At 38.2% G+C, this 26,577-nt stretch overlaps 1 protein-coding gene across 1 annotated transcript in view; it reads left to right on the top strand.

The window, feature by feature from the left end:
• Positions 1 to 22,776, top strand: part of RAB27A (RAB27A, member RAS oncogene family) — an 82,951-nt gene extending 60,175 nt beyond the window's left edge. Inside the window, exons 4-7 of the mRNA XM_025884538.2 lie at positions 3,658 to 3,743; positions 5,966 to 6,069; positions 10,487 to 10,610; positions 20,385 to 22,776. Coding sequence (XP_025740323.1) covers positions 3,658 to 3,743; positions 5,966 to 6,069; positions 10,487 to 10,610; positions 20,385 to 20,583 — 513 coding nt within the window. The 3' untranslated portion in view covers positions 20,584 to 22,776. The remainder of the gene's footprint in view (positions 1 to 3,657; positions 3,744 to 5,965; positions 6,070 to 10,486; positions 10,611 to 20,384) is intronic.
• The last annotated feature ends 3,801 nt before the right edge of the window (positions 22,777 to 26,577 follow it).

Below are 26,577 nucleotides of genomic sequence, written 5' to 3'. Positions count from 1 at the left end.
ATCTCCTGTTGAGTTCGTAGGTGTTCAGAATGGTTTGATCCCTATTCAGCTGAATTCCTGAGACCAGACAAAAGCCAGGTCTCCTACTCCTCCACCATCTTGCTCTGCCCCCTCTCCCTACATGTTCTTAATGGAGTAACCCTTTTATCATTATGAAATATCCTTCTTTGTCCCTAATAACAATTTTTGTCTTAAAGTTTATTTTTTCTAATATTAGTAAAGCCACTCCAACTGTCTTTTATTTAGTTTGCATGGTATTTTTCCCCCATCCTTTTCTTTTCAGCCTCTTTGTGTCTTTGAATCTAAAGCGTGTCTCTTATAGACAGTACATAGTGGATCAATTTTTTAAATCCATTTTGCCAATCTCTGCCTTTAATTTGGAGTATTTAATTCATTTATATTTAATTACTGATAAAGCATTTATGTTTGCCATTTTGCTACTTGTTTTGTATGTGTCTTATTTTTTGTTCCTCTTTTTTTATGACTATTTTTTGTTATATACTTTCTAGTATACCATTCTAATTTCCTTGTCATTATTTTTACTATATATTTGAGTTATTTTTTTTAATAGTTCCCCTAGGGATTACAATTATCATCTTAATTTTTAACAGTGTAGTTTGGATTAATACCAACTTAATTTCAATACTATCATGAAACTCTGCTTCATTTCCTACTCCCTCCTTTGCACTGTTATTGTCATACAAATTACATTTTGATATGCTATGTGCCAATCAACAGATTTATGATGATTCATACAGTTGTGTTTTAATCAGATGGAAGAAAAGAATTTAAAAATACATTTATACTGTCTTTTATATTTACCTATGTAGTTATCTTTCTGGTTCTCTTTATTTTTTATGGATTTAACTTACTGCCCAGTGTCCTTTTATCTCAGCCTGAAGCACTGTCTTTATTATTCCTTATATAGCAAGTATGCTGGTGATGAATTTTCTGTTTTTGTTTATCTGCTGATGTCTTTCTTTTTCAATTTTAAACTGTAGCTTTGTTGGATATAGAATTCTTGGTTGATAGTCTTCTTTCTTTCAGCACTTTATGTCATCCTACTGCCTTTTGGCCTTTATAGTTCTTTAATGAGAAATCAGCTGTTAGTCTTACTGAGATCCCTTGTATGCGATGAATCACTTTTCACTTGCTGCTTTTAAGATTCTCTTTTTGTCTTTGGATTTTGAAAGTTTGATGATGTGTCTAGTCAATCTCTATTACTTTATTGGAGCTCATTGAGTTTCTTGAATGTGCAGATGAATGTTTTTCATCAAATTTTGGAGGTTTTTGTCTATTATTTCTGCAAAAATATTTTCTGCCTCTGTCTCTCTTCTTTTTATAGGATTGCCAGTATGCATATGTTGGTATGTTTGATGGTTCCATAGGTTTCTGAGACTCTGTTCATTTTTCTTTATTCTTTTTCCTTCTGTGCCTTGGCCTGGATAACCTCAACTGACCTGTCTTCAAATTCAGTGGTTATCTCTTCTGCCAGTTCAAGTCTGCTATTGAAATCCTTTAGTGAATATTGCACTTCAGTTACTGTACTTTTTAACTCCAGAATTTCTTTTTACCTTTAATATCTATCTCCATTAACATTCTCTATTCAGTGAGGCATTATTCTTTTCTCTAATTCTTCAAAAAAAATATTCATTTATTTGAGAGAGAGAACAAGAAAGCACAAGCAGGGGGAGTGGCTGAGGGAAAGGAAGAAGCAGGCTCCCCACTGATCAGGGAGCCTGATGTGGGGCTTGATTCCAGGACCCTAGGATGATGACCTGAGCCAAAGGCAGATGCTTAACCAACTGAGCCACCCAGGAGCCCCTATACTTTAATTCTTTAGACATGATTTCCTTTAGTTCTTTGAACATATTTATAATAGCTGATTTAAGTCTTTGTCTACTGGAGCTCCTGGGTGGCTCAGTTGGTTGGGCGACTGCCTTTGGCTCAGGTCATGATCCTGGAGTCCCGGGATCGAGTCCCACATTGGGCTCCCTGCTTAGCAGAGAGTCTGCTTCTCCCTCTGACCCTCCCCCTTCTTGTGGTCTCTCTCTCTCTCATTCTCTCTCTCAAATAAATAAATAAAATCTTTAAAAAAAAAAAAAGAAAAAGAAAGTCTTTGTCTACTAAGTCCTCTTCCTTAGGGATGGTTTCTGTTGGTTTCCTCTCCCCCACTGTGTATGAGCTATACTTTCCTGTTTCTTTTTGTGTCTCCTAAACTTTGCTGAAAACTGGACATTTTAAATAATATAATCTGGCAATTCTAGAATTATATTCCTCCCCTTTCCGAAGGAGGTGGAAGGGCAGAGGGAGAGAGAGAATCTCAAGCAGACTCTGTGCTAAGCATGGAGCCTGACATGGGGCTCTATCTCACAACCCTGAGATCATGACAGGAGCTAAAACCAAGAGTCAAATGCTTAACTGACTGAACTACGCAGGCACCCATGAGCAGACAGATTTCTTGAGCCAATAAGTCTGTCAGCTTTTTCTGACACTGTGTGTGTGTGTGCGTGCGCGCGTGTGCATGCATGTGTGCACGTGCATGTCTGTTTTGGGACATGTGCCTAATGCTCCTGCAGGCAGTTTACAACTCTGTCTTAACTTTCACTTCCTGCTTGAGAAGAGCCTCGAAGTTAGCTAGAGATGAGATAATAGGGTCTTTTCAAGTCTTTCCCAGGCGTATGTACAGTGCTATACATGAAACTGGCCTGGTACATTCCAAAGAACATTTTGGAGCTTTTCAAATCTCCCCGTGGACATCTCATTTCCCTTTTTTTTTTCCTTCAAGTTTTTTCATTAGGCTTTTGTTAGCCCCAATTTATATTGCTGCCTTTGGTAGCTGTGATGTTAAATAATTGCTGCTGATCGTTTTCAACAAATGCCCTAATGGGTAAGGTTATTATCATAGAGCAAGCTCTGAGTTTGGCAAAGTCAAGTCAAGGCCTGGGAATGGAGCTTTACAGGCAACTTTCAGACAGTACTCTGGAGATGAGACTTTGGGGAGCTTCAAACCTGTTTTGCCTCCACTCCCTTCACTGCCCAGTGAACTGATTGTTTTCACAGCTACTATAGTTGTGCATCTCTTGGTTTTCAAGGCCACTGATGAGCTGGGAAGAGTGGGATGGGAATAGGATAAATTAAAACAGCACAAAGTTTACTGTTTTTACTGATATTCAGCCATTTTTCTTGATTGGATGTGTCTTGGAACATTGCGAGTCTGTTAATTTTCAGAGTTTGGAAAAAGTGGATTTTGACATTTTTTTTGCCAGCATTTCATTGCTTTTATGGAAGAAGAGATCTTCAGAGGTCCTACCTATAAAATTGCTTTAGAGTACTTTTTAAAGATGGGATTGGGAAAAATACTAGTGACCTGAGGGAACTTTGAGGAAAGGTGAGCAGATTATTATTTTTATACAAATTATGTGTTATCTATATATTTCATAATATATTTATAAAAATATATAAGGTATATATGTTTTAATAGAAATTATTATATTATCCAAAGACAATTATTTGGAATAACATACAAATAGGGTTGTATTCCAGATGGGATTTTTTAGAAGTTTAGATGCTTATGGGAGCTTTACTGAATAGAAAAGTGAGAAGAGTTCATCAGTCTCAAAGGTTTTCTTTTTCTCTTTCATTTTGCTATTTTAGGTGTACAGAGCCAATGGACCAGATGGAACCATTGGCAGAGGTCAGAGAATCCACCTGCAATTATGGGACACAGCAGGGCAGGAGAGGTATGAGATCTTCAGTTATGTGTTCCTTACTGGAGGAAAGGGAACACCAGCTATGCCCTTCACACAGTACCTGAGCAGGAAGAGGCCAGCTGATTAGTTGACTTGCATCTAGATAAGACATGCTGCTAAATTAGCAGGAAATTTATCAGCCTGAAATGATAATGATGTCTGTTTCATACAAGGTCAAAGGAAAAATGAATCCTTTTCAAAATAGACTATCTTACTTCTGAAGTTTTTACTTCTTCCTTCTTTTTCCTCCTCCTCCTCCTTGCTTTGTCTTTCCTCCTCCTCCTTCATTTTTCTTCTTCTTCTTGTTCTTCTTGTTCTTTAAGATTTATACACTTTTCTCCATTTACTTTAGCTATTTACACAGCCACAAAGACAACTGCTGAATTACATGCATTATTCTTGCCTGATTATGGAAACCTCACAGAAAATCTGATTGGAATTAACTCATATGGTTAGAAGTTGCTTGATCAAAATAAGTCACATGAAACCTTGATATAAAATTTCTTTTAGTTATAGCTGCTGTTTTCTCTCACAGTTTCTTTGGAGTATTCTGTTTCGTTTTTATTTTTTAAAAGATTTATTTATTTGAGAGAGAGAGAGCAAGCCAGGGTGAGGGAGGGGCAGAGGGAGAGGGAGAGAGAAACTTTAGCAAACTCCCCACTGAGTGCGGAGGCTGACTTGGGGTTCAGTTTCACGATCCTGAGATCATGACCTGAGCCAAAACCAAGAGTCAGACACTTAATCGACCGAGCCACCCAGGCGCCCCTGAAGTGTTCTGTTTTTTAACTTTTTATTATGAAAATCTTCAAATATATACTACAGAGGATAGTATAATAAAATCATGTACATATTTCCCAGTTTCAGTAGTCATCAATTTGTAGCCTATCTTATCTCATGTATACCTCTATCCCTTCTTACCCCCTCCCCCAAATTATTTTTATTTATTTTTTAAAGATTTTGATTTATTTATTTGACCCAGAGAGACACAGCGAGAGAGGGAACACAAGCAGGGGGAGTGGGGGAGGGAGAAGCAGGCTCCCCGTAGAACAGGGAGCCCAAAACCCCAAATTATTTTAAAGCAAATTCCATTTATCAGATATTTTCATTTATAACTACGTTGGTATGTATTCCTAAAGGGTAAGGACTCTTCTTGTAAAAACACTGATTAGAAATATTTGAGAAAACTTAAAAAACAGATTAGATGACAAATTCATACGAGTATTTTCTTCCCTGGAATCTATGCCTGTCAGTTGCAGACGTTACATAAAAACGAAATAAAGTGGAAACTGACCTTTAGACGGAGAGAGAGGGGAGACAGCAGGATAAAGCCTTGGAAGAGAGAGTACCAAGAAAGGATAAGACTGAGTCAATACTACTCCCACCTTAAAGCCAAAGAAATGGTTATCAGAGTTATGAGACCTCTTCAGAGACTAAAATTAAAAGGTCATGGACCCCATCGCAACATCAAGTCAAGCTGAACTTTCTAGGGACAAAGAAAACATACACAGCAAGAACCATTGCTTTGGGCCTAATTAAGTAAATTCTTGACTGAGACTAAGGGATCATGAGCTAGTTCTTGTGATTCCTGTCCAGCAGTCTGATTTTTCAAATCACATGGTCCATTAACATATAAACTTATGTAAGTGATAAATAAGCGTCTTATATACTTTTGGAATATCATCATCCAATTTGTTTTTTTAATTTTTAAAAATTTACAGAGATTGTTTTTATTTTATTTATTTTTATTCCGGTATAATTAACGTACAGTGTCATATTAGTCTCAGGTGTACAGTAGAGTGACTCCACAGTTCCATACATTTCTCAGTGCTCATCATAAGTGTACTCTTAATCCCCTTTATATATTTCCCCCTTCCCCACCCCCCACCTCCCCTGTGGTAGCCATCAGTTTGTTCTCTGTAAGATTGAATTCCAAATATAACTTGATAATTGTTGGTGTTTTATAAGGTCTCAGTATATTTTCAGGTATTCTTTGTGGCTCTAGATAGCTATTTGATAGCATAATTTCCTAAAAATCTTATGTAATTAAGAGATACAATATGCGTATATAATGTGAAGTTATTAGAAACAATGGCACATTATTAAATAATTTGTTATTGATGAATTATTGGAAGAGGCCGAGGGCACTATTGGTAGTTTTATATTTCAGGAGTGGGGCCATGATTTAGGTGACCAATCTGCTTTTATGTTTCTAGGTTTCGTAGCTTGACAACAGCATTCTTCAGAGATGCTATGGGGTTTCTTCTGCTTTTTGATCTGACAAATGAGCAAAGTTTCCTCAATGTCAGAAACTGGATAAGTAAGTGCTATTGTTTCCCTATCTCCCACTCCCCCCTTCCCACAATACAGTGCTCTCTGAAATTCTACTTCTGTTGTAAGTTGTTTTGGAGGAGCTCCTAGTACTATTAAAAATGCTGTTTAAAGGAGCAAGGTTTTACTTTGGGGGCAAAGATTACTGAAATACTCTGCTTTTCCTAGTAATACTAACTTTGGTTTGTTGGGTACTTCTTATCCTGTAGGCACGTGGCAGCACTTTACATGTGGAAAACAGAGGGTACTCTCATCCCCATTTTATAGATAAGGAAACAGAAGCCCAGAAAAGTTAAATCTCTAAGTATCTGTTTGCCTATTGTATGCTATCAGGATTCATATCATCCAGGGTTTAATACATCTATTATATAGACATAAATATCTTTTGAAGGCTTAGTAGATCATACCCCTGGCTCCATGTCTCTTCTGTACTCAGAGCTTCCTTTTCTCCTTTTAAGGCCAGAGCAGTTGCCAGAAGGATCCCATCATGGAAGATTCTAAAATTACACTGGCAAAAGTGGTCCCCAGCACTATACATGCACACACACACCCTCATCTTGGCTCTTTGGAGAGATCCTAATCTCTTAAATGGTTGGTTAGCAGCCACTTAAAATCCTGCCACTTCATCAAATGACAATTTGCAAAAGTACACATTTCTCTATTAGTTGTATTAGTGCAAACCTAGAGAATCTCTTGGGGAAGGCTGTGATGTTAAATTCTTAACATCCAAATCCTTAAAATGAAAATACTTATTAAAAATACCTACTATTTAAAAATAACTTGGTGTTTTGGTATTACGAAGGGGTCATTGGCTGTGGTTTTGATAGTAGAAAACCTTATTTTTAAGGAGTTTTTAAATAAGTAATTTATATGGTGCATCGTGATTTTTCAAAGCATTTTCACATACTTTGTAGTTGATCCTCACAAGCACCCTGGGTGCAGATTCAGACAGGTGGTGTGTCTTTATTTTAGGATGAGGACTCTGGGCCTTGAAGAGTAGTGCTGTCCTTCTTGGAGGATGTGGAGTTTGGCTTTCCGTTCAGTAGCCTTTTATGCTCTTTCTTAACTAAGTTGATCATTATGGGCTGAAGAGCTATTTAATACTTTAAGTATAGGTTCCTCAAATTTAGTTATGCTCACTGGGCTTCACTTTGTTAAATGCCTGTGTTGCACACCTCATTATTTCGATTAAAGCTGAATGATGGTGGCTATTTCTAGTGCTTTATCCTCAGCCCTTGCTCATCATCCTCTTCTTTGTATCATTGTAACAAGTTCTGAGGCTTTAAGTCAAACACTGTAAGACTCTTATTAGAGATGTGCTCATAGAATCTTAGCATTGAGAGATCATCAACCCACCTGTTTTCACAGATAGAAATGGAAACTCTGAGACAGATAAATCTTGCCTATCTGGACTTTTTAGCTGATTAGATAAATAACAAAATTATGTGAAATGATATGTAATGTATGCATTTTATTTTGTTATCCTTATAGTGTAAAAGAATTCTTATCATGCAATTAGGTAGAGAAAATTTATGCATTTTGCAGATTTCATATCTTCAATGGAAAGTATTCTCCCCCAACCCGCCTTTAAAAAAAAAAAAAAAAGTTAGTGTTCAGTATCAGAGATAATAATATCAAATCTTAATTAGGAATAACAATTGTCTATACATTTTATTTTTCCTCTGCTTATTAGCATTTTGAATATTACAGGGATTATTCATTTCTTCTTTTTTTGTGGAAACAAAGGCAGTGTCGCCTCTTAAACAAGTAGCTGACTCCTGGGCCCTGAATGGCCTGGGGGAGAGGAGAGCAGGTCTGTAACTTCCTTTTAGCTTCTCCAGAGCTGCCCTGGCAGTCAGTTCTCTCTTGACTCCAAAGCTCTCCATGCCCCTTGGGAAGGTGATACATGCAAGTTCAAAGGTGAGCCCTGCTGAATTCAGAAGACGGAACAGAGAGCTGAGTCTTCTCTGCCTAACTCTGATATCTGAAAGGAATCAGGTAGTGTTGTATTCACTTATCTGTCTTCCTAGAGCTCAGAGAATGGACAGGTCATGCCCAGAGTTATTCCTCGAGTGGCAGCCTGTTTTGTAAAGAAACTTTAAAGTAGCCTGAATTTCTAAACATTGTTTCTGTAGCCTCACATGAGTGGTATAAAAGCCCAACAGGTATATATTTTACATGTTTTTGCCTGTATATTTTTATCCCTATTATTCTGCCTCTCTGAAGAGCAGTCCCCACACCCACTCCCTCCACACCCACCCCCTTTTTAAAACTGGTTAGAGTTCTACTTATTCTTTAAAATCTGGCAAATTATGGGCTCCATGAAATTTTCTGTAACTGTTGTTGGATTAAATGTTTTCCTTCCTCGTAACTGCTATTATATTTTGTACTACCTATAGGATTTTTAGCACATACCACCCTGGGTTGTAGTAGTTATTTATGTACGTGTCTTTTTCTTAGTGAGATTTTTTTTAAAGAATTGATTAATTTACTTTTTAAATAAGTAAGTCAGTCTTCGTAGACAAATTAGGAAGGAAGAAATAAAAGGAAAAATCACCAATAATCACACTTCCCAGAGTCTCCAAAATAAACAAATACTAGTAAACGTCATTAATGGTAATACTTACCTAGCACTTCTAAATACTTTAACATATTAATTTGGTGGTTCTCAAGAAGGAGTGTGGATCTGGATCACCCAGGGAGCTTGTTAAAACACAGATTCTGGGCTCCATATCCAGCATTCCTGATTCAGTAGATCTGGGGTGGAACCTGAGAATTTGCATTTCTAACAAGTTCCCTGGTGAGGGTAAGGCCCATGGACCTTACTGGGAGAATCACTGAATTAACTCACTTAATCCACACCTTAACCCTGTGAAGTAAGTACCCTCATTATTAACATTTACAGATGGGGAAACAACTTTCTCAGGGCCACACAGCTAGTAAACAGCAGAGCCAGGGTTCGGTCTTGGACACAGTCGGTTCTGAGTTCATGCTCATAATCATGACACTGGACATATATGGGGTTAATAGAGCACAGAGCCACTCTGGAGACCAGAAAGGTTTCACTGTAGAGGTAACTGTAACTGAGAGGCAAGTCTTAAAAGAAGGGGTGGGGATTCCTGGAAGGAAGGTTGTTGTTGGGTATTCAAGCACATGGGGAGAGCATGTGTACCAGCCTGGAGAAAAGAAAGCACATGTCAGTTATTGGAAACCTACACAGTTTGGTTTTGCCAATGCAGGCCTTGTTCCCCGGTTGTCCCTTGAGGGCAAAGGTCAGGGCCCTGAAATTCTGCACCAAGTATCTGGCCTATGTTAATAATCAGTGAATGCTTGCTGATTAGATTTTCTCTTGATAAGATATAATGAACATGACTTTGTAATGAGGAACTAAAATGTCAACAGTTTTTTGGTTAACCATGATAAAAATAAATTAGGCCATACCAACTTTGAGCTATATCTTATTGTGGAAAGTTTGGGCTGCTTTAATTTTATTATGGGGTGTGATGAATACTTCTTTGGGAGGTTAAACTATTTAACTTAGTGAAGCTCTTTCTGTTTAATTGCTTTTTTTAAAAAAAAGATTTTATTTATTTATTTGACAGAGACACAGCAAGAGAGGGAACACAAGCAGGGGGGCGTGGGAGAGGGAGAAGCAGGCTTCCTGCAGAGCCGGGAGCCCCATGCGGGACTCGATCCCAGGACCCTGGGATCATGACCTGAGCCGAAGGCAGTGGCTTAATGACTGAGCCACCCAGGCACCCCTGTTAAATTGCTTTTTAAAAAAAGTGTGCCAATTTACAGGTTTTCAGGTGAAAAGAAATAAAAGCTGTGCAATAAGAATTGTAGTCTTCTGCTTCCCCTTAGTTCTGGTGACAGAGTCATTTCCTATTTATTCTATGTTTTCTCTCATTTAATCATATGTCTGTCTTATTTAAATTGAATTGGTTCTGCCTTAGGATAAGAGAAAAATGTGAAAACATTTCAGATGGAAACAAGCTAGTTCATAGGAAGACAGTTCTTTTAAAAATATTGCTATGGGGAGACACTATAGCTTTATGATTAGCAATAAGAACTAAAAATTCTCCAAGTTTTTTTCAAATGGCCTTCAATAGAAAGATAACCACAGGTGTGTGTGTAAATGGTCGTTTACATTCACGCGTGCACTTTTGGAGGGTTAGCGAATTCTCCTCTTCCTCTCTGATATAAATAAGGTGGGATGTGTGCTTAAAGATAATTTTACATCTCTGTCCCATCCATTCAGTTTTACAGATTAGGTTATTGATGCTTTGAAAGCATTCTATCATTTCCTTATGTCCGTACATCCACTTAGAGTTTCCAGAGCACTTTTGCATATATTCTCCATTGATCACACACATATTATTTACCTATAATAATTTTTCTTACAGGCCAGCTACAAATGCATGCATATTGTGAAAACCCAGATATAGTGTTATGTGGCAATAAGAGTGATCTGGAAGACCAGAGAGTAGTAAAAGAGGAGGAAGCAAGAGGACTTGCAGAGAAATATGGGTGAGTACTTTTGTGGAGAAATCTAGAGAAAACATTCCCAATTCAAACATTAGCACATGAATGGATAACAGAAGATGCAAAAGCAAAAAATTGGAACACACTCAGATGTAGGCCTTGGGAAGTATAAATACCTACTTTACATATTAATATTATGTGATAGTGGGCACCCTAGGAAAAACATTGGGTGAGGGCCATGCTTCAGTCCCATTTTCTCAATCTCTTGGTGTTTAAAGACACCTTTGAGGGCAAATGCCCTAACTATATAAGGCTGCTTTCCCAAGATGCAAATAGGAGATGCATGGGGTAAGAAAATTCTCTCTATTCAGCAAGAAAATCTCAAAGCCAGTTCATGTGCTGCTGTAGAGAGCCCCAGCATACAAGAAGACCTATCGGCTTTGAAATTTCTATGCTGGGAGAGCATAGAAATTCCCATGGTTTAGGTTGTGTTTTTGTGGTGGAGAATCATCTAAATACTGTCTTCTTCCTTGAACTCTGGGAATAGGATCACAGTAGCATTAATTGGACATGAAAGAAAGGGTTAGCCGCTGCTTATTAAAATGTCAAGGGTATCTCTGCAAAGGAATTTGTGCTTTACTTTCTTTCTGCCTCTAATACAATGAGAACTCAAATGTGTATATATTAATTACCTTTAATATAAGTGGGAGGCAGCAAGTGGAGTTGAGAAGGAAGGGAAGGGAGAGAGAGAGGTAGGGGATGTTACCCAGCTACTGGCCCTGGTTTTTAGGCAGAATCCAAGGAAGCTAGAGGAGGGCCTTTCTCTTTTTATTGTGTGACAACTGCTTTGTTCTTCCTTGGACTGATGGAAGGGGGGCAGGGAGTTGCTGAAATCCTTTGAACGTGGAGGGATGTGATAAGTACTTCTCTAGATCAGTCTGGGGGTAGTGGGTGGGGTGAAGTGAAGGGAGGAAATACTAGAGACAGGGAGATTGTGGTGATCTGTTAGATGGCTAGGGGCTGCATTTGTGGAAAAGAAAAAGGAGTAAATCAGAGAAAATAGGTAGGGTGGGGGCAGAACAGGATTTTAAATCTTTTTCAATTCTAGGGGTGGGGCAAGACAGCATGGGGTTGGGGAGTGTATCCATTCCCATCAACTATACTGGCTCACTCTGGCACAGATTTGCAATAGGTTGTGGGGGTTTTCACTCTAGGGTAGATGGTGCCTAACCATGTTAGAAGCACCTGAGGAGCTTTTAACAAATGCCTGTGTCTGGGCCTCACCTCTGAGCTTCTGAGGTAATTTGTCTGGAGTGGTTTATCAGGCAAGATTCAGTGGAAGAAACATACTTACGTATAAAGGGATTTGGTACAGGTGTTTGACATTATGCACTTGTGGGAGCTGGTTAAGTAATCCTTACGGTGTTATTTTGACACTGAAACTTGAAGTCCACAGGTCAGGCAGTCAGGAAAGGAAGGTGTTTAAGGTGGGGAGAACAAACACCAGCTAGGACCCATAATGACAGAATGAAACCTGCCTCCATGCTTGTTGCCTCTGACCTGGATGGTCTGGGTATCCTAGAGAAGCCAGGGACCTTTGTCACAGGGCTAAGCACGTGCACCTGGCCGAGGAGTTGGAGAAACTGAAGGAGGATCTTGGGGAAGGTGGAGCAGGTCCAGATCTGGTTGCTGGTTTATGCCAACCAGACGAGCCAGCAGGTCAGCAGTGATGTATGAGAGCTTTGGAAAGGCTGCTGCTTCACTTCCACTCCCCAAACTCCCCCAAACCTCTCCTGCGATCCACCCTAACTGGAAAGGAAATTCTCAGAAATGTTGTTCAACCTTACCAAGATGACATGTTACAAAACCTCCGCAGGTGGGGGCCTGGGCATTGGTGTCTCTTAAAAGCTCTCCACATGATTGTCATGTTAGAAGTACCTGGGGAGCTCTTAGCAAATACTTGGATCTGGGCCTCACTTCTGATCTTCTGACACAGTTGGCCTGGAGTAGTGATTCTGAGGTGGAGGCTGGCAAAGCCCCACAGGCGATTCTGATATGCTCTTCTACTCTTGAAAGGCACTCGGGTAATGTGGTAGGAAGGAAAGAGGAAGGCCAGATACCACGGAGAATACTGAAGTGTCGAAACTGGGAGCTGGGGAGCTATGTTGCAAGGGGGTGAGAAGGAAGTAAGTGATGAAGCAATGGAAACTGTGGACCTAGACCATGCTTTTGAGACGTATGTTAGTGAGGCCAAAAGAAAGAGGGCATCTAGAGGAGTTAGCTAGAGCCAGCAAGTATGTTCTCAAGTACTGGAGGGGAGCCAGGATAGACTTCTTCCCCCACTGGGTTTCTTCAGCCTTTTTTTGTTTCTTCTGTTCTGGTTCTCAGGATTCCACTTCCTGCCTGGTAGCAAAGAGCCCGGCATTGCCTTCTGTCTGTAGGCAGAGTCTGGGGAGCCAGGGATTGTCTTTCATCTGTGCCCAGCTCACGAGGTCTGGGGAGTACTTCATAAGGGGGGCTCAATCTCAGGTTTCTGAGTTAAGTTAAAATGAGAGAAGGGATTAGCAGATAAGATAATGGAATCTATTGGAGAAGAAAGGAAAGAGATGGAAACAGAATTTCCTTAGGAATTAGGAAACATAAAATACTGTTCTGGGGGCACCAGGGTGGCTCAGTTGGTTAAGTGTCCGACTGTAGGTTTCAGTTCAGGTCATGATCTCAGGGTCGTGAAATCAAGCCCCATGCAGGCTCCTCGCTGGGCATGGAGCCTGCTTAAGATTCTCTCTCCCTCACCCCCAACACACATGCACTTGCTCTCTCTCTCTCTCAGATAAATAAATCTTTAAAAAATATAGTTCTGGCTGTTTGGCAATTTCAGAAGCAAAAAGAAACAGTTTAGTGCATATGCATTTCACAAATTTGGCATGTAAGTTTAATGATTATTTTCACAGATTTTTTTTTTCATTTTTAGTCCTATTTTTATTGATTGCACATGTACTAAAGCGCTATGTTGGTCACTTCATCTCCATGCTAATAGTGGTAAAATAGAGTATGGTTAATGGCACATCTTCATATCGTTTGTATGTTGTCTGAGAAATTTGCATTTTTTGTTACTATTGTGCTCCCTTTCCCCCCCAGTACCTAAAAATGAATCATCGGTTCATAGAGCTTCTCTTAAATATACATGCACTTGGAGAATGAAAGACTATGTCTCAGAAAAATTTGGCAAACCTAATAAAGAACATGTTATAGTACAAATACGGAAAATAAATCTGTGAGGACAAATAAATCTGAGAATAAGACTCTCATGCAGTAGCCAAAAATGGAAAGGGTGAATTGAATGTATGATGAAGAACATCAGAAATTTTATGTTTAGTAGACTAAGAATATATTAGCCTCTAATTCCCTGTAATTTTTAGGTTTTTCTAGAACAAGGGCAAAATAATGCTTTCTAGTATGTTATATTGAAGATTGTCAATGAAGTCAGAGAAAGGAGCAAAACAAATGTTTGTCCAAACTTGTCCTCCTGCCAGTCAAAATGAGGATGGGCAACACTGTTGCCAAAACACTTTAAAAAATAGCTACAAAGTCCAATATGTAAGAAGAGCAAACAGAACCAGCATTGGCAACATTCCTCTTTGAGGTGATACTATTGGATCTCAAACCTTAGTGTGTATCAAAATCACCTGAACTCTGGCTCCCCGCCGGGGAATTTCTGATTCACTATATCTAGGGTGGAACCCAGACATTTATGTTTCTAATTCCCAGATGTTGCTCCTGCAGGTGGTTGAAGACAGCACTTTGAGAACCATTGGTGTACAAGTCACAGGTGTGCGTGCTGGCAGACACTTTCCTTGACACTATAGTTGAATAAATCATTATGCACAGAATATGAAGCAGTTGTCTCCTGTGCCATGCATGGGTGAAGGAAATGTGCTTAATGACTCATCACTGGAAAATCCATGTTTGAGGAAAGAGGATATTTTTTCTCTCTCACAGTTGATTAAATCAGCTGTGATACAGTTTGGGCAGGGACACTGGGATTGGTACTGAGGGAGTGCCAGCAGTGAGTGGGCAGGCAAGGACTTGGAGAGTAAAAATAGCTGCGTCTAAATGCCCTCCCGTTCTTCCTTTTTCACACAGGACAGTTGGTGGTCATTACAAGCCTTTCATTTCTGATTCTGAGTTGAAGGAAATACAGAAAATTGTGAATACGATGAAAGCATAATAATTGAATGTGTACATATTTCACGTGCTGTACAAAGGAACGGGTAGAACATTTTTTAAAATGGAGAATAACTGATATATAACATTGTATTAGTTTTAAGTGTACAGTGTAATGATTGGATATATGTATATATTGCAAAATGATCACCGCAGTAAGTTTGGTTAATATCCATCACCATATACAGTTATAATTTTTTTCTTTTTTTAAAGATTTATTTATTGATTTGACACACACACACAGAGTGAGCACAAGCAGGGGAAGCTGGAGAGGGAGAAGCAGGCTCCCCGCTGAGCAGGGAGCCCGTTGTGGGGCTCGATCCCAGGACCCTGGGATCATGACCGAGCTGAAGGTAGACGCCCAACCGACTGAGACACCCAGGCACCCCAATTTTTTTTTCTTCTGATTAGAACTTTTAAGGTCTACTTTCTCAAGGGCAGCCAGTTTAAGATGACTTTTCCCCACTAGAGGTTGCTGGCTATTGATGAGGAAGGTGCTCAAGAGTTTCTGGTTAATCCAGAAATGTGTTAATATTTATTTACATTAGTAATATGAGAACAGACAATTTCTGGGTTTCAAGTGGCTTAGCTCAGTGTCCTATCTAGTCTGAACTAGCTGAAATGTGACATGACTAGCTTGATCTCAAATAATTTGATTCTTTGCATACTTTATAACGTCCTTCCTTCACTTAAGAAATAATGATGTATCATTGGGTGGGCATGTTTTAAAACCACACACATAAGCTAAAACTAAACATACAAGACTGATTTTCAGAACCCCACACAACTCAGTGGAAGATCTAGATTTCATTTGGCACAATCTCCTAGGTTGAAACAGCCCATACACCAGCCATTTCTTGTAAGTGCTTGTTCATTTAGCATTCAACAGACTATGAAAAGTAGTGAGACTCCTATCTTAATTTAGTGAAAAAATTTTCCATAACATCTGGATCTACATGTGAGCCAAATATCTAGAACCATTTGACAGAACCATCAAATACCCTTGTTTTCATTCCTGACAACCTCTAACTGTAATCTAGGATCTTCTGGTTGGGTAGAAATAAATAATAGAAATCAGCTTGGTGTGGACCCTGACCTATTGCATAAGCAGGAGATAGATGCCCTGGTGAAAAACTATAAATGATGATAATACCCCTCCATCATTGATTTGAAGTAGTTTGCCATTTTGCTTATTTTGTTTATTTTAAAATCTGTGATTAATCTATTTCTTTTTGAAAAATGTACCAAAATTGGTGTTCTGCATGCATTTCAAACAGCTGTTAAGTGGTCATTTTTGGATTGCTATCACAATTAGCTGCACAGGATTTTTTCAAGTTTGACACTACTGCCCCTAGTAATGCTACATTAGCACCACCATGTGGAGAGAAGGAACAGTATCGCTCTCTATGGTTAAAAAAGGGGGACAGTTGATCCTCTTGAATTTAAGCTAATTTTACTAAATTTTTGCCTAGTAAGTTTTAGGAAAAACAGAATATTATTTTTTAGAGAAGGCAAAAACCCATTAGATTAAGATTTATTGAACACTTGCTGGATGCTAGGCTTGTGCTAAGTCCTTAACATGTATTATCTTGTTTCCTCCTTGCCATGACCCCATGAACCACTGTTACCCATTTTACAGGTATGGAGAAGTGTTCGGATAATGTAGCCCAAATGCCTTCTAAAAGTGAACATCTTCTAAAAGTGGACATAAAATAGTACTAACTCCATCCTCTAGACTCCTTTGCCCTTAGGACAAGCTGAACAGTCCAATTTTCAGATGTGAACACAAAGGCACATTTCTGTCTCTGGAGCATTATTTTGTTGTGGAAAGTCTTACTTCAGGGTCTTCTCTGTGGATCTCATTTGCTTCTCCTCTGGAAGCTTACAGAGTGGAGAGCAGAGTAAAGTGAACTCAAGTATTCATTAATTCTTGTAGAAACAAAAACCGCATTACCCCAGGTGTTCAGAAGACTCTGAATGATTAGTCTAAAGATTAAGATTGTTGGGGCACCTGGGTGGCTCAGTCGGTTAAGCATCTGCCTTTGGCTCAGGTCATGATCCCAGGGTCCTGGGATTGGTTCCTGCATCGGGCTCCCTGCTCAGCAGGGAGTCTGCTTCTCCCTCTTGCTTGTGTGCGCTCTCTTTCTTTCTCAAATAAATAAATAAATAAAATCTTAAAAAAAAAAAAGATTAAGATTGTTAACCAGACTCCCGGTCACATGACCCAGAGGTTCACAAATGGCAGGAAAATATCCTTGAAGGAGAGAAGGTTGTTCCTTGAATTTAGAGTTCTAAATCTAAACTACATCTTATTAAAAGATGTACAATATTAACACTAGTGACTTTAAAAAATTTATAACTTAACTCCTATACCCTGAAGTTCTACCAATTAAATACTTGCTTAAGTTAGTAAATATATTAGACAATAGCTTATAGGTCTGCTAGAGGCACCAGTCTTTTATACCTTAGTATTAATCAGTAAAGTAAGATCCGTTTCTCTCTGCATTTGGTGAAGATCACTTGGGGCAACAAGGAATCTGATGGGCACTTACGGTAGGCAGATACTTTGGATCATGAAGCACTTCAGCAAGGACAGGTCTGAGTGAGCCATCCCTGATGTAGGAAAGGAAACATGGTCCCAGGTACTAGAATTTAGGGCGGTACTGTACATCGCTACCTTATGGATTAAATCAATAGTTTGTAAGCTAGTTTGGGAATTTAGTGTTTATAATGTTGCTCAGGTCTCTTGGAGCTATGACTCTCTGACTCAGTGACATTTTTTCTATGGGATAATGTGTTCTGAGTGTTAACAAAATTACAAGCAAAATTTTTTAACCTAACCTATTATGTGTTGGAAATAAGAAACATTTATCAATGATACACATGTCAAAAATGATACATTTTATATGTGTCAGATTCTGATATAAACACTTTAAATGTTAACTCATTTAATCCTTATAAGAAGGTACTGATACTATTTAGTTTTAGGGATGAAGCAACTGAGGCACAGAGGTTAATGGCTTGCTAGGGTTACATAGTTGCTAAGAAGTTGTGCTAGGATCTGAATCCAGGCAGCCTGGCTTCAGAGGTTATGCCTCTTAACCAGTGTCCAAGATGTTTGTAACCTCTATGCATAGATTTTTATGGTTTTTAAAAGGATTTTCAACTATGATTTCTCATTTATGCCTCAAAAATAACTGAGCAATTTTCAGGAGCTGAGAGGGAAAAACTATGGAAAGTAGAAATAGCTTAATGGAAATTCAGTTGAGGAAATCAATGAGGCTCAAGATTTGAATTCGAAAGCTATTTATAATGGACTTTGAGGGGATTTCAAAAAATTAGATGTGCATTACTATGATAAGAAAGTTCTTCTGCTCAACTTCTTTCTTCCTCTCCTCTCTCATCTTCCTTTCCTTTCTTCTTCCCTCCTCTTCCTTCTCTCTCTCTGTTTGCATTTCCAATTTCAGCTTACTATTCTTGGGGAGAGGGATGAATGTTTCAGTTGCTTTTTCATGAAACAATTTATTTCTGAATGGTGATAGAATGATTAAGCCTTCTTTTTAAGCATGAGAAATGTTCTGTAGACATTAAATGATTCTTCATGGTATAGTTGAGAAAGTGTAGGATGAAGAAAATATAAATATTGAAATTTTGAGAATTCTCAATCTCAAAGTATTCCTGTAACAATGGCAGCATCAAACACTGTTCCATTGATATGCTCAATAACATCATAAGTACTCGACAAATAGATGTTAAATCCCCACAGAGGATGCCCTTTTAATACTTGGTAATCAAATACTGCATGTGGCCAGGGAAATGGGAAAGATGCATTATCTTCTTCTGTGGATAAGGCAGTAGTTGAAGGTGGAATTAAGAAGACTGACAACAACCAAAGATGTAGCCAGGCAGAAGGTTTAAAAACATTAAGACCATGTATTTTGCTCAGCATACCATTCTCTGATTAAGATATTTTAGAGTCCGTATGAGGGGTCTGAACATGAGCATGGTAGAATCAGTGGAACAACCATGTCTTGCAAGACTCACAGGTGGGTGGATAAATGCTCAAATGAATTACAAGTTCCTCAACCAGTTTTTTAGAGCTATTCTAAAGCAGGAGAGGATTGCAGAGGTCCGGTTGCAAGGCCTGTCAGCTCCTACAGGAAGTGTTCAGATAATAAGACAGTATCATGACGAATCATAATGGAGAAATAGCCTTCCGTTCCTACACATGTACCCCCTAATGTGCTTCTTAGTGATATGAGAAGCTAAGCAATTGGGGGAAGATCTGTAAAAGCACTAGGAAGTTTTAAAAAAAATCTATAAAAGCTCTCATTATGGAAGCTGCTTCTAGCCAAGAAATAATAAAAGAGTAACTGACATTGTAATCAGAGTTACTGATGTAGTGTTAACATGCTAGGAGAACACAGGAAAACAAAGATGTTCTCCAAGAAAAGTAAGAACTAGCGGAGGATTTTAAAGTCCCTAAAAATGTAAGGAACACTTTACTGAATTTAATTGCAGGACCCCCTGAGGTTCTCAAACAACTTTCTTTTGCAGTTTTTATATCTCAGAGCATTTTGGTCAGATTTCTTACTAAATAGCAGAAATGAACTCAATAGTTGGAGAAAATAAAGTTCTATCACCGTTTTCATGGCTTTAGTAAGAAGCAGGAAGAATGTGGAAGTTGATTAATCCTCTTGCAAAGACTAACCCACTGCAAGAAGACTGATTTCTCAAAATTATGTGAGAAGCAGGCTTATGGTTTTGAAACTGTTTGGTGAGTTATTAAAAAATCAAACATATACCAAGGTCCTTGGATAACAAAAGACTGATGTCCTTGAGAAACTCTGAGATGCTGTAGATTTCAGAATGTCTTCAAGTTTATGGTCCAAGAATACTGCCTGGAGTTGACAAGTGACAAACACAGCCGGTGAACTTGCATTCCTCTCTAATGTCAGTCCCACCCCAAGTGCAGCAAGCCAAAAAGGATTTGTTTTGGAAATCCTCATACAAAGTAGATTAGTTTGGAGCCAGTAGAATTTGTGGTTAAGATTCTGCTGGAATCAAGCAGGTGTGGATTCAAAGCCTAGCCCTGCTACTTTCTATCTTTATGAAATTGGGCAAATTACTTCATCTTCCTGAGCCTCAGTTTAATCATCTGCGAAATGGGAATGAAAATTTCCAGAGGTTTTTTTTTTTTTCTATTAGGAAGTCAGTGTCAATTATTTTATTGTCTTTTTTACTTTTTAACGTACCCTGTTGTAGTAGTGTTTTTTTTTTTTAAGATGTTATTCATGAGAGAGAGCGAGAGAGAGCACGCGAGAGAGAACAAGCAGGAGGAGGAGCAGAGGGAGGGAGGGAAGTAGGCTCCTTGGCAAGCAGGGAGCCCAACGCAGGGCTCTATCTCAGGACCCTGGGATCACCACCTGAGCTGAAGGCAGATGCTTAACCGACTTAGCCACCTAGGAGCCCCTGTGGTAAAGTGTTTTTATTGTCTTATATATTTATACTCATTTTTGAAGTTGCATTATCATAGGGAAAGGTCACGGTCTTTTTCCTTCTTATGTTGTTGCCTGAGTTGTCTCCATCTTGCAGAATCCCCTACTTTGAAACTAGCGCTGCCAATGGGACAAACATAAGCGAAGCAATCGAGATGCTCCTGGACCTGATAATGAAGCGAATGGAACGGTGTGTAGACAAATCCTGGATTCCTGAAGGAGTGGTCCGATCCAATGGTCACACCTCCACAGATCACTTGAATGAAGAAAAGGAGAAGGGGATCTGTGGCTGTTGAAGAGTCCAGTGAGCTACACAATAACTCAAGTGGTCCGTGTCTGTGATCTTTTCTATGAGTGATATATGTGGCACAGAGAGAGATGAGCAGGCATTATGTACAAACTGCTTCTACCGTCCCACTTAGACCTCTCCAGTTTTAAAATTCATTTGCTGCAGCTTTTAAATATTTAAGATTCAGCCCGAGAGTTATGAGAAATATTTCACATAGCCAAAAGTGCCTTATAAGACCTTAACCCATGGCAGGAGATGGTTCAGAATTGAGGATTTTGTAGCTACAGAAGAGTGCATTTATTATGTAGAATGACTAAAGATACCATCACCTGCCTTAACATACATCAGTCCAGAGTCTAACACTCAAAATCTTAGATACAATTATAAAACTACCCATCAGTCTTTAATCCAAATTAAAAAACCCACTTGTACTGTGGGTGACCTTGTAAAATGCCATCTAAACCACTTGAATGTTAAATAAGAATATACACAAACATCAGTTCAATGTCCTTGAGTATTAAATTTATATAAACAATCTCTTTAAAATGAATATAGCATAAATTATGCTTATATCTGTAGACTCTGGATAAAGTGGATTGACCAATTGTATACTCACTGAGGTTCTTGTTGGTAGGAAAGGGGTTGGGGGTGAGGTTAGGGGTATCTTAATGTAGTGTGAGCAACTGAAGTGGGGCCTCTAGCTCCCTGCTATATTCCTACTGCTCTGAAGGGCTGATTGAAGGATCAGCGAATTAGATTTTTATGGCTGTATTTCATTGTGATCTGTGTGTTTATATTTGGCCTACATGCTGGCCACATTTGAACATAGCTGGTGCTTATGCTGAAGTTATTTGTGATAAGTAAGCATTTAGCTTCTTTTTTCTTTCATATTTATAATGTTGGTCTGGCATCCTCAGACTGCAGTTTTAATTAGCTTGTGAACTACTAATCTTTTGTCTTCACCATCATGCTTTATATTATTGATATTTGCAACCTGTTTTATTTTTACATTGGTGGAATTAAAGGAATTAGATTTTAATTGCATAAAATGTTTGCTATTTGGTAGAAGAAAGCTGTATTTAAGCAGTTACATTAATACTATAACTCAATATAAGAAAAATGAAGCCTTAAATAGCCTATATTTTTTATTTAGATCACAGGCATTTATTGTACTCTCTGGGTATTGCCAAGGTCATGGATTCCTCTGCATTGTCTAAGTGTCTTTATATCAATCAACTTTAAAATATGCTTAATGGCAGGTGTTTATAAAGGTCATAGGGGAAAATTCTTATTTATTAAAGAAAGTGGTTTAAGTAAATTAGATTAAAATTTCCAAAGAACTTAATGGTTATTTAGGAAGAATTACCATTCATTGTAATTTAAACAAAGAATAAAAATAAATGTATTTTGTGGTGGCAAATGATTGGAAGAACTGTAATTAGAAAAATACAGCCATGATGGAAGTAATTACTTTTACATGGTAATTTTCAAATAGCTGTTTTTTTTTAATTTTTATTATGTTAATCACCATACATACATCTTAGTTTTTGATGTAGTGTTCCATGATTCACTGTTTGCGTACAACACCCAGTGCTCCATCCTATTTCTTTGGTGCTTCCTTCCTACTACTCCCTTAAAAAACTTAGCTGTGAGTAATGAGATCTTATATATTTCTATCCCTGAAATGAAGACTTCTTGTTAATACTAAGAAAGTCATTGAGTCCTGTGCATTTGGATTGTGTATTCCAGTAAGGAAAAGATCCAGACATTACAAGGGCAGGGTCCTAATCACAAACAGTGCCTTCTAAAGTTGCCATAGACTTCAGTTTAGCAAATCATAATTTTATAGCTACGTATCAGGCAGCATTTTATATGGTCTATTATGTAGTTAAAAAGAAGACAATATTTATGTTTCACTTTTTTCAAGAACCAAACAAGCAATTAGCTACATATCCCATTGGCTTTAAGCATAATACACAAACATATACATGATATAGTGCACATGCAAGAACCATCCTTAACTATTGAAATAAATAACCTGTATTGTCTTTGGAAATCCTTTGTTTGAATTTGGTATCAAAGTATCATTTTTGTGCATCAGTGTATTTTTCTATTTATAAGACTGTGTAAAAGTAAAGTGTATCCTCAGTGAACTTTGTGCCAAGTAAGCTTATAATTAAAAAGTGGTCTCATCTGCCAAGTTTGTGTGTGAATATGACTTCATTATACCTCTCCTTCTGAGGTATTCTGGGGTATTCTGAGGTATTCTGGGGATTCTGCTCAGCATGGAGTCTGCTTGAGATTCTACCTCTCCTTCTGCCCCTCCCAGCTGTGCTCTCTCTCTCTCTCAGATAAATAAATCTTAAAAAAAAAAATATAAGCTCCATGACAAATGGGACTCAGGCAGCTTTCTTCAAAATTGTGTTGCCACTACACAGAAAAGGGCCACTACACAGTAGGTTATTGGTGAACTGCACAAAGGCCTTAAGTGGCAGCAGGGTCAAATGAACGGGTTTTCAAATAGGAGACTGTTAATGTTCAAAGAGGAGTAGAATTTGAAAATAAAAACAGCTTCAGAAATGTTTAGACAGGCTCACATATGTTTATCGTTTATGTGAGAAATTAGGAAATCTGAGAAGTACATTCTGTATCTTAAAGTTGATGTCAAGATTGCTAACAATCTAAAAAGTGTTCACAGGGAATGTTTTGATTGACATTTTTATAAACTGGAAATTTCTGTATGGTATTTCCAGGTCGTCTATTTTTGGCAATATTGGTGACTATAACTGGAAAATTCTTCCACTATAAAACATTTAGATAATGCTGAATAAAATATAATGAATGTATTTTTTAAATGTAGTGTTGATCTCTCAATAAAGTAAGGGAAATATCCTGTGACCACCCCTTTCACCCCACAAAACAGTAACAAGGGCAACAGCAATGGCAGCAACAGAGAGAAATTTCAACAACCTGATACTGAGTGTGGTTTGCTTTTGGTTTCATTTCGCCAGTATTAATAATCAAGATGCTTGGTTTTAGTGACTACATGCCATTGGGAGAGAAAGTCTTGGATATGGCAGAGGTAGGGCCCTGGAATGGAGAAGCCCTCACCCCTAAACAGACAAAAATCCAGGGCCCACTCTATGTCTTAGTCTTTCCTGAGAAATGTATAACCTTTTACACAGGTTTAGGGTTCAAATTTATAGTACCTATTTTTTTTTGTCTGCGAATGGCTAAGCCAAGAGGTTAACATTAAAAAAGTGATTTGTGGTTGGTAATACCTCTGGACTACTTAGTAGAAGCAAAGCAAAATCTTTTCAGAGAGAACATCTCCACCCATACTTTACAGGACTCTTCCAGAAAACAATCTACTAAGGATGAACTCAAAATTAAAAAATGACAACCCATTCCTTCCCTACTCTCTCAGCCTCAATCATGAGCAAGGGTCAGTAAACCCAAAGCAGCAGTATTTTACATGAAAGGACTTCAAACAATATCAGATGGGGACCATAAAGTAAAAATGTTTAAGAAAATTACAAACGTAAGAGGAGTTGAAACATCTGGAAAAAGAAGACATTATTAAAGATAAAAGATTGGTTTCAGGGCGCCTGGGTGGCTCAGATGGTTAAGCGTCTGCCTTCGGCTCAGGTCATGATCCCAGGGTCCTGGGATCGAGTCCCTCATCGGGCTCCCTGCTCTTTGGGAGCCTGCTTCTCCCTCTGCTTCTCTCTCTCTCTCTCTCTCTCTGTCCCTCTCTCTCTCCCTCTGTCTCTCATGAATAAATAAATAAAATCTTTAAAAAAAAAAGATTGGTTTCAATGAAAAAAGACTTGATACATGAGAAATACAGTCACTGATATTCAAAACTTAATGGTCAAAAGTTAAATGGCAAGCTTGACACAGTTGGAGCGAACTAGAAGCCAGGCTGGAGGAAATTACATAGACTTCAGCAGAGATAAAGAGCAAGTAAGAGATACAGAGGAAAGATAAAAGCTTCAATTTATGTCCAGTAGGAATTCTAGAAGGAGAAATTAGAGAAAATAGAAGAAGCACTATATGAAAAGAGCTGAGGATTTTTTAGTAATGATAAAACACATACTTTCAGATTCAGGAATCATAAGTCTCAAGCAGGATAAGTGAAAAATAGTATTTCGAAGATTTCAGCTCAATTTATTGGATGTGGAATACATGTCTTTCTTCTCTCATGTATTCTGTTGTAATAATTGGAAAGAAAAAAGGTTTGAAGACTGGCTACTCATCCATTCAACCTAAAGTGAAGCACTGAATATGCTTATAGGCTGAAAGGAACAAAGCCTCCAATGAAGCTTTAGGGTATGGGATTAAGAGCCCAGATAAGGGATGTGGCCTCTGACACTGAAGTTAAGAGGGGGATGCTGGGTGATCATGTAAGTAAGAAGGGCAGGAAATTGCTTATTTAAGTAGCAGGATAAAACAGAGTTGGGAAGGAATTGTGTAAATAGCTTGGGAGGACTGGCGAGACTTTTCTATAATTGTTGGGAATAAGAGAGGGAGAGGATTAAACAAAGATAAGATAATTTTCAGTCTCTTGGCTGACAATGAAGTATTGGGCAAATGTTTATTACTAAAATTTCTGGTATGTGCCTTTGTGGTTAACATTGTTCTGGAATTACTACTCAAATTATTAGAGAAGAAAAGTAAATATAGTTATCAGATAAAAGGAAAAATTATATGTATTTGTAGATTCTAATTAGACAAACTGATTCTAAAACTGAAAAAATAAACTTTAAAGAATAGCCAGAGAAACAATGCATAAGAAGGCCAAGAAAGTGAGAGGAGGGCTGCAGGTAAACCCAGTTATTTAAAAAGTTGTAACAATTTAAACATTTTAGAACTGGCACATAAATAGAGAGTCCAGAGGTAAACCCATAAAGAAGTGACATTTTGATTTAGGGAAATACCTTACTCAACATATGTTATTAGAAAAAAACAAAACAAAACTGGAATCCTATGTCATTTATACTTAATTCCAGATTGGCTGAAAATTCAAATGTGAAAAATACTGTAAAAATAATGGAGAAAAATCCAAAACAAAACAAACAAAAAAAGACTGGATAAGTTTGGATATATACAAAGAAAACATTTCTGGATGGAAAAATACTATAAGCAAAGTTTAAAATATCAATAAATTGGGAAACAATATCTAAATGTCAGCAAAGCACTAACTTAATACATCAAGTGATGTTAAGAATTCACATGGTAGAAAACTGTAAAGGACATAAACAGGCAATTCACAAAACAAAATAGATTTCGAACATTTGGAAAGATTCTTAACCTCATTCATAAATAAATGCAAGTTAAAATAATAATGATATAAATTTTAACCTCAGACTGGTAAAGATTATTTTTGACAAGGATGTAGTGAAATCAGTATCTTACTGGTTGTTGTTGAGTGTTAATTGGTAAAACCTTTTAGAGAGTATTTAATATTATCTTCCAGATTTTAAAAGGGTACCTATCATATCCTCTGACCTAGCCTTTTTCTATGTAGATAAACTCCCTTTTGGAAAAAAAAAGTATATCAGTAAGTGATAGAGTAGACATTTAGATGTGAGCTAGAGGCAAGGGAAGGTGATAAATAGGTTACATATTAGAAGTCTGGGGCACAACACCCTGAATTTGTGGCTTCCAAGACCCTGGGGCTAACAGACCAAGAGCCACAGGTGCAGAACTGGCTCTTCTCTTCCACCTCTGCCCCAGGGTAACCCCTACACTCATTATAATATATTTGCATTGCACTTTTTAGCCCCGCCCCATGGGCAAAGGCTGCCATGACAGTTTGGTACAAACCTTGTAGGGTCAAAAACTCCCCCTCCCAACCTGTGAGAGGAGTCCCCCAAATGACTGGAAGCAGCCTCCATTAGAGACCGCCCCTCTATGAAGAAGACCCCCGCTCCTATAAAAAGAACCCCTATAGTCTTAGGGCAGTTGCCACCTCTGGGCCAGCCTACTCTCCCACCTT

This window comes from Callorhinus ursinus, unplaced genomic scaffold (assembly GCF_003265705.2).
Source record: "Callorhinus ursinus isolate GAN/ISIS: 27379988/994484 unplaced genomic scaffold, GSC_fseal_2.0 scaffold25, whole genome shotgun sequence".
In the NCBI taxonomy this organism is placed as follows: Eukaryota; Metazoa; Chordata; class Mammalia; order Carnivora; family Otariidae; genus Callorhinus; species Callorhinus ursinus.
The sequence above is the reverse complement of the archived record's forward strand: the minus strand, read 5'-3'. Positions and strand labels throughout refer to the sequence as shown.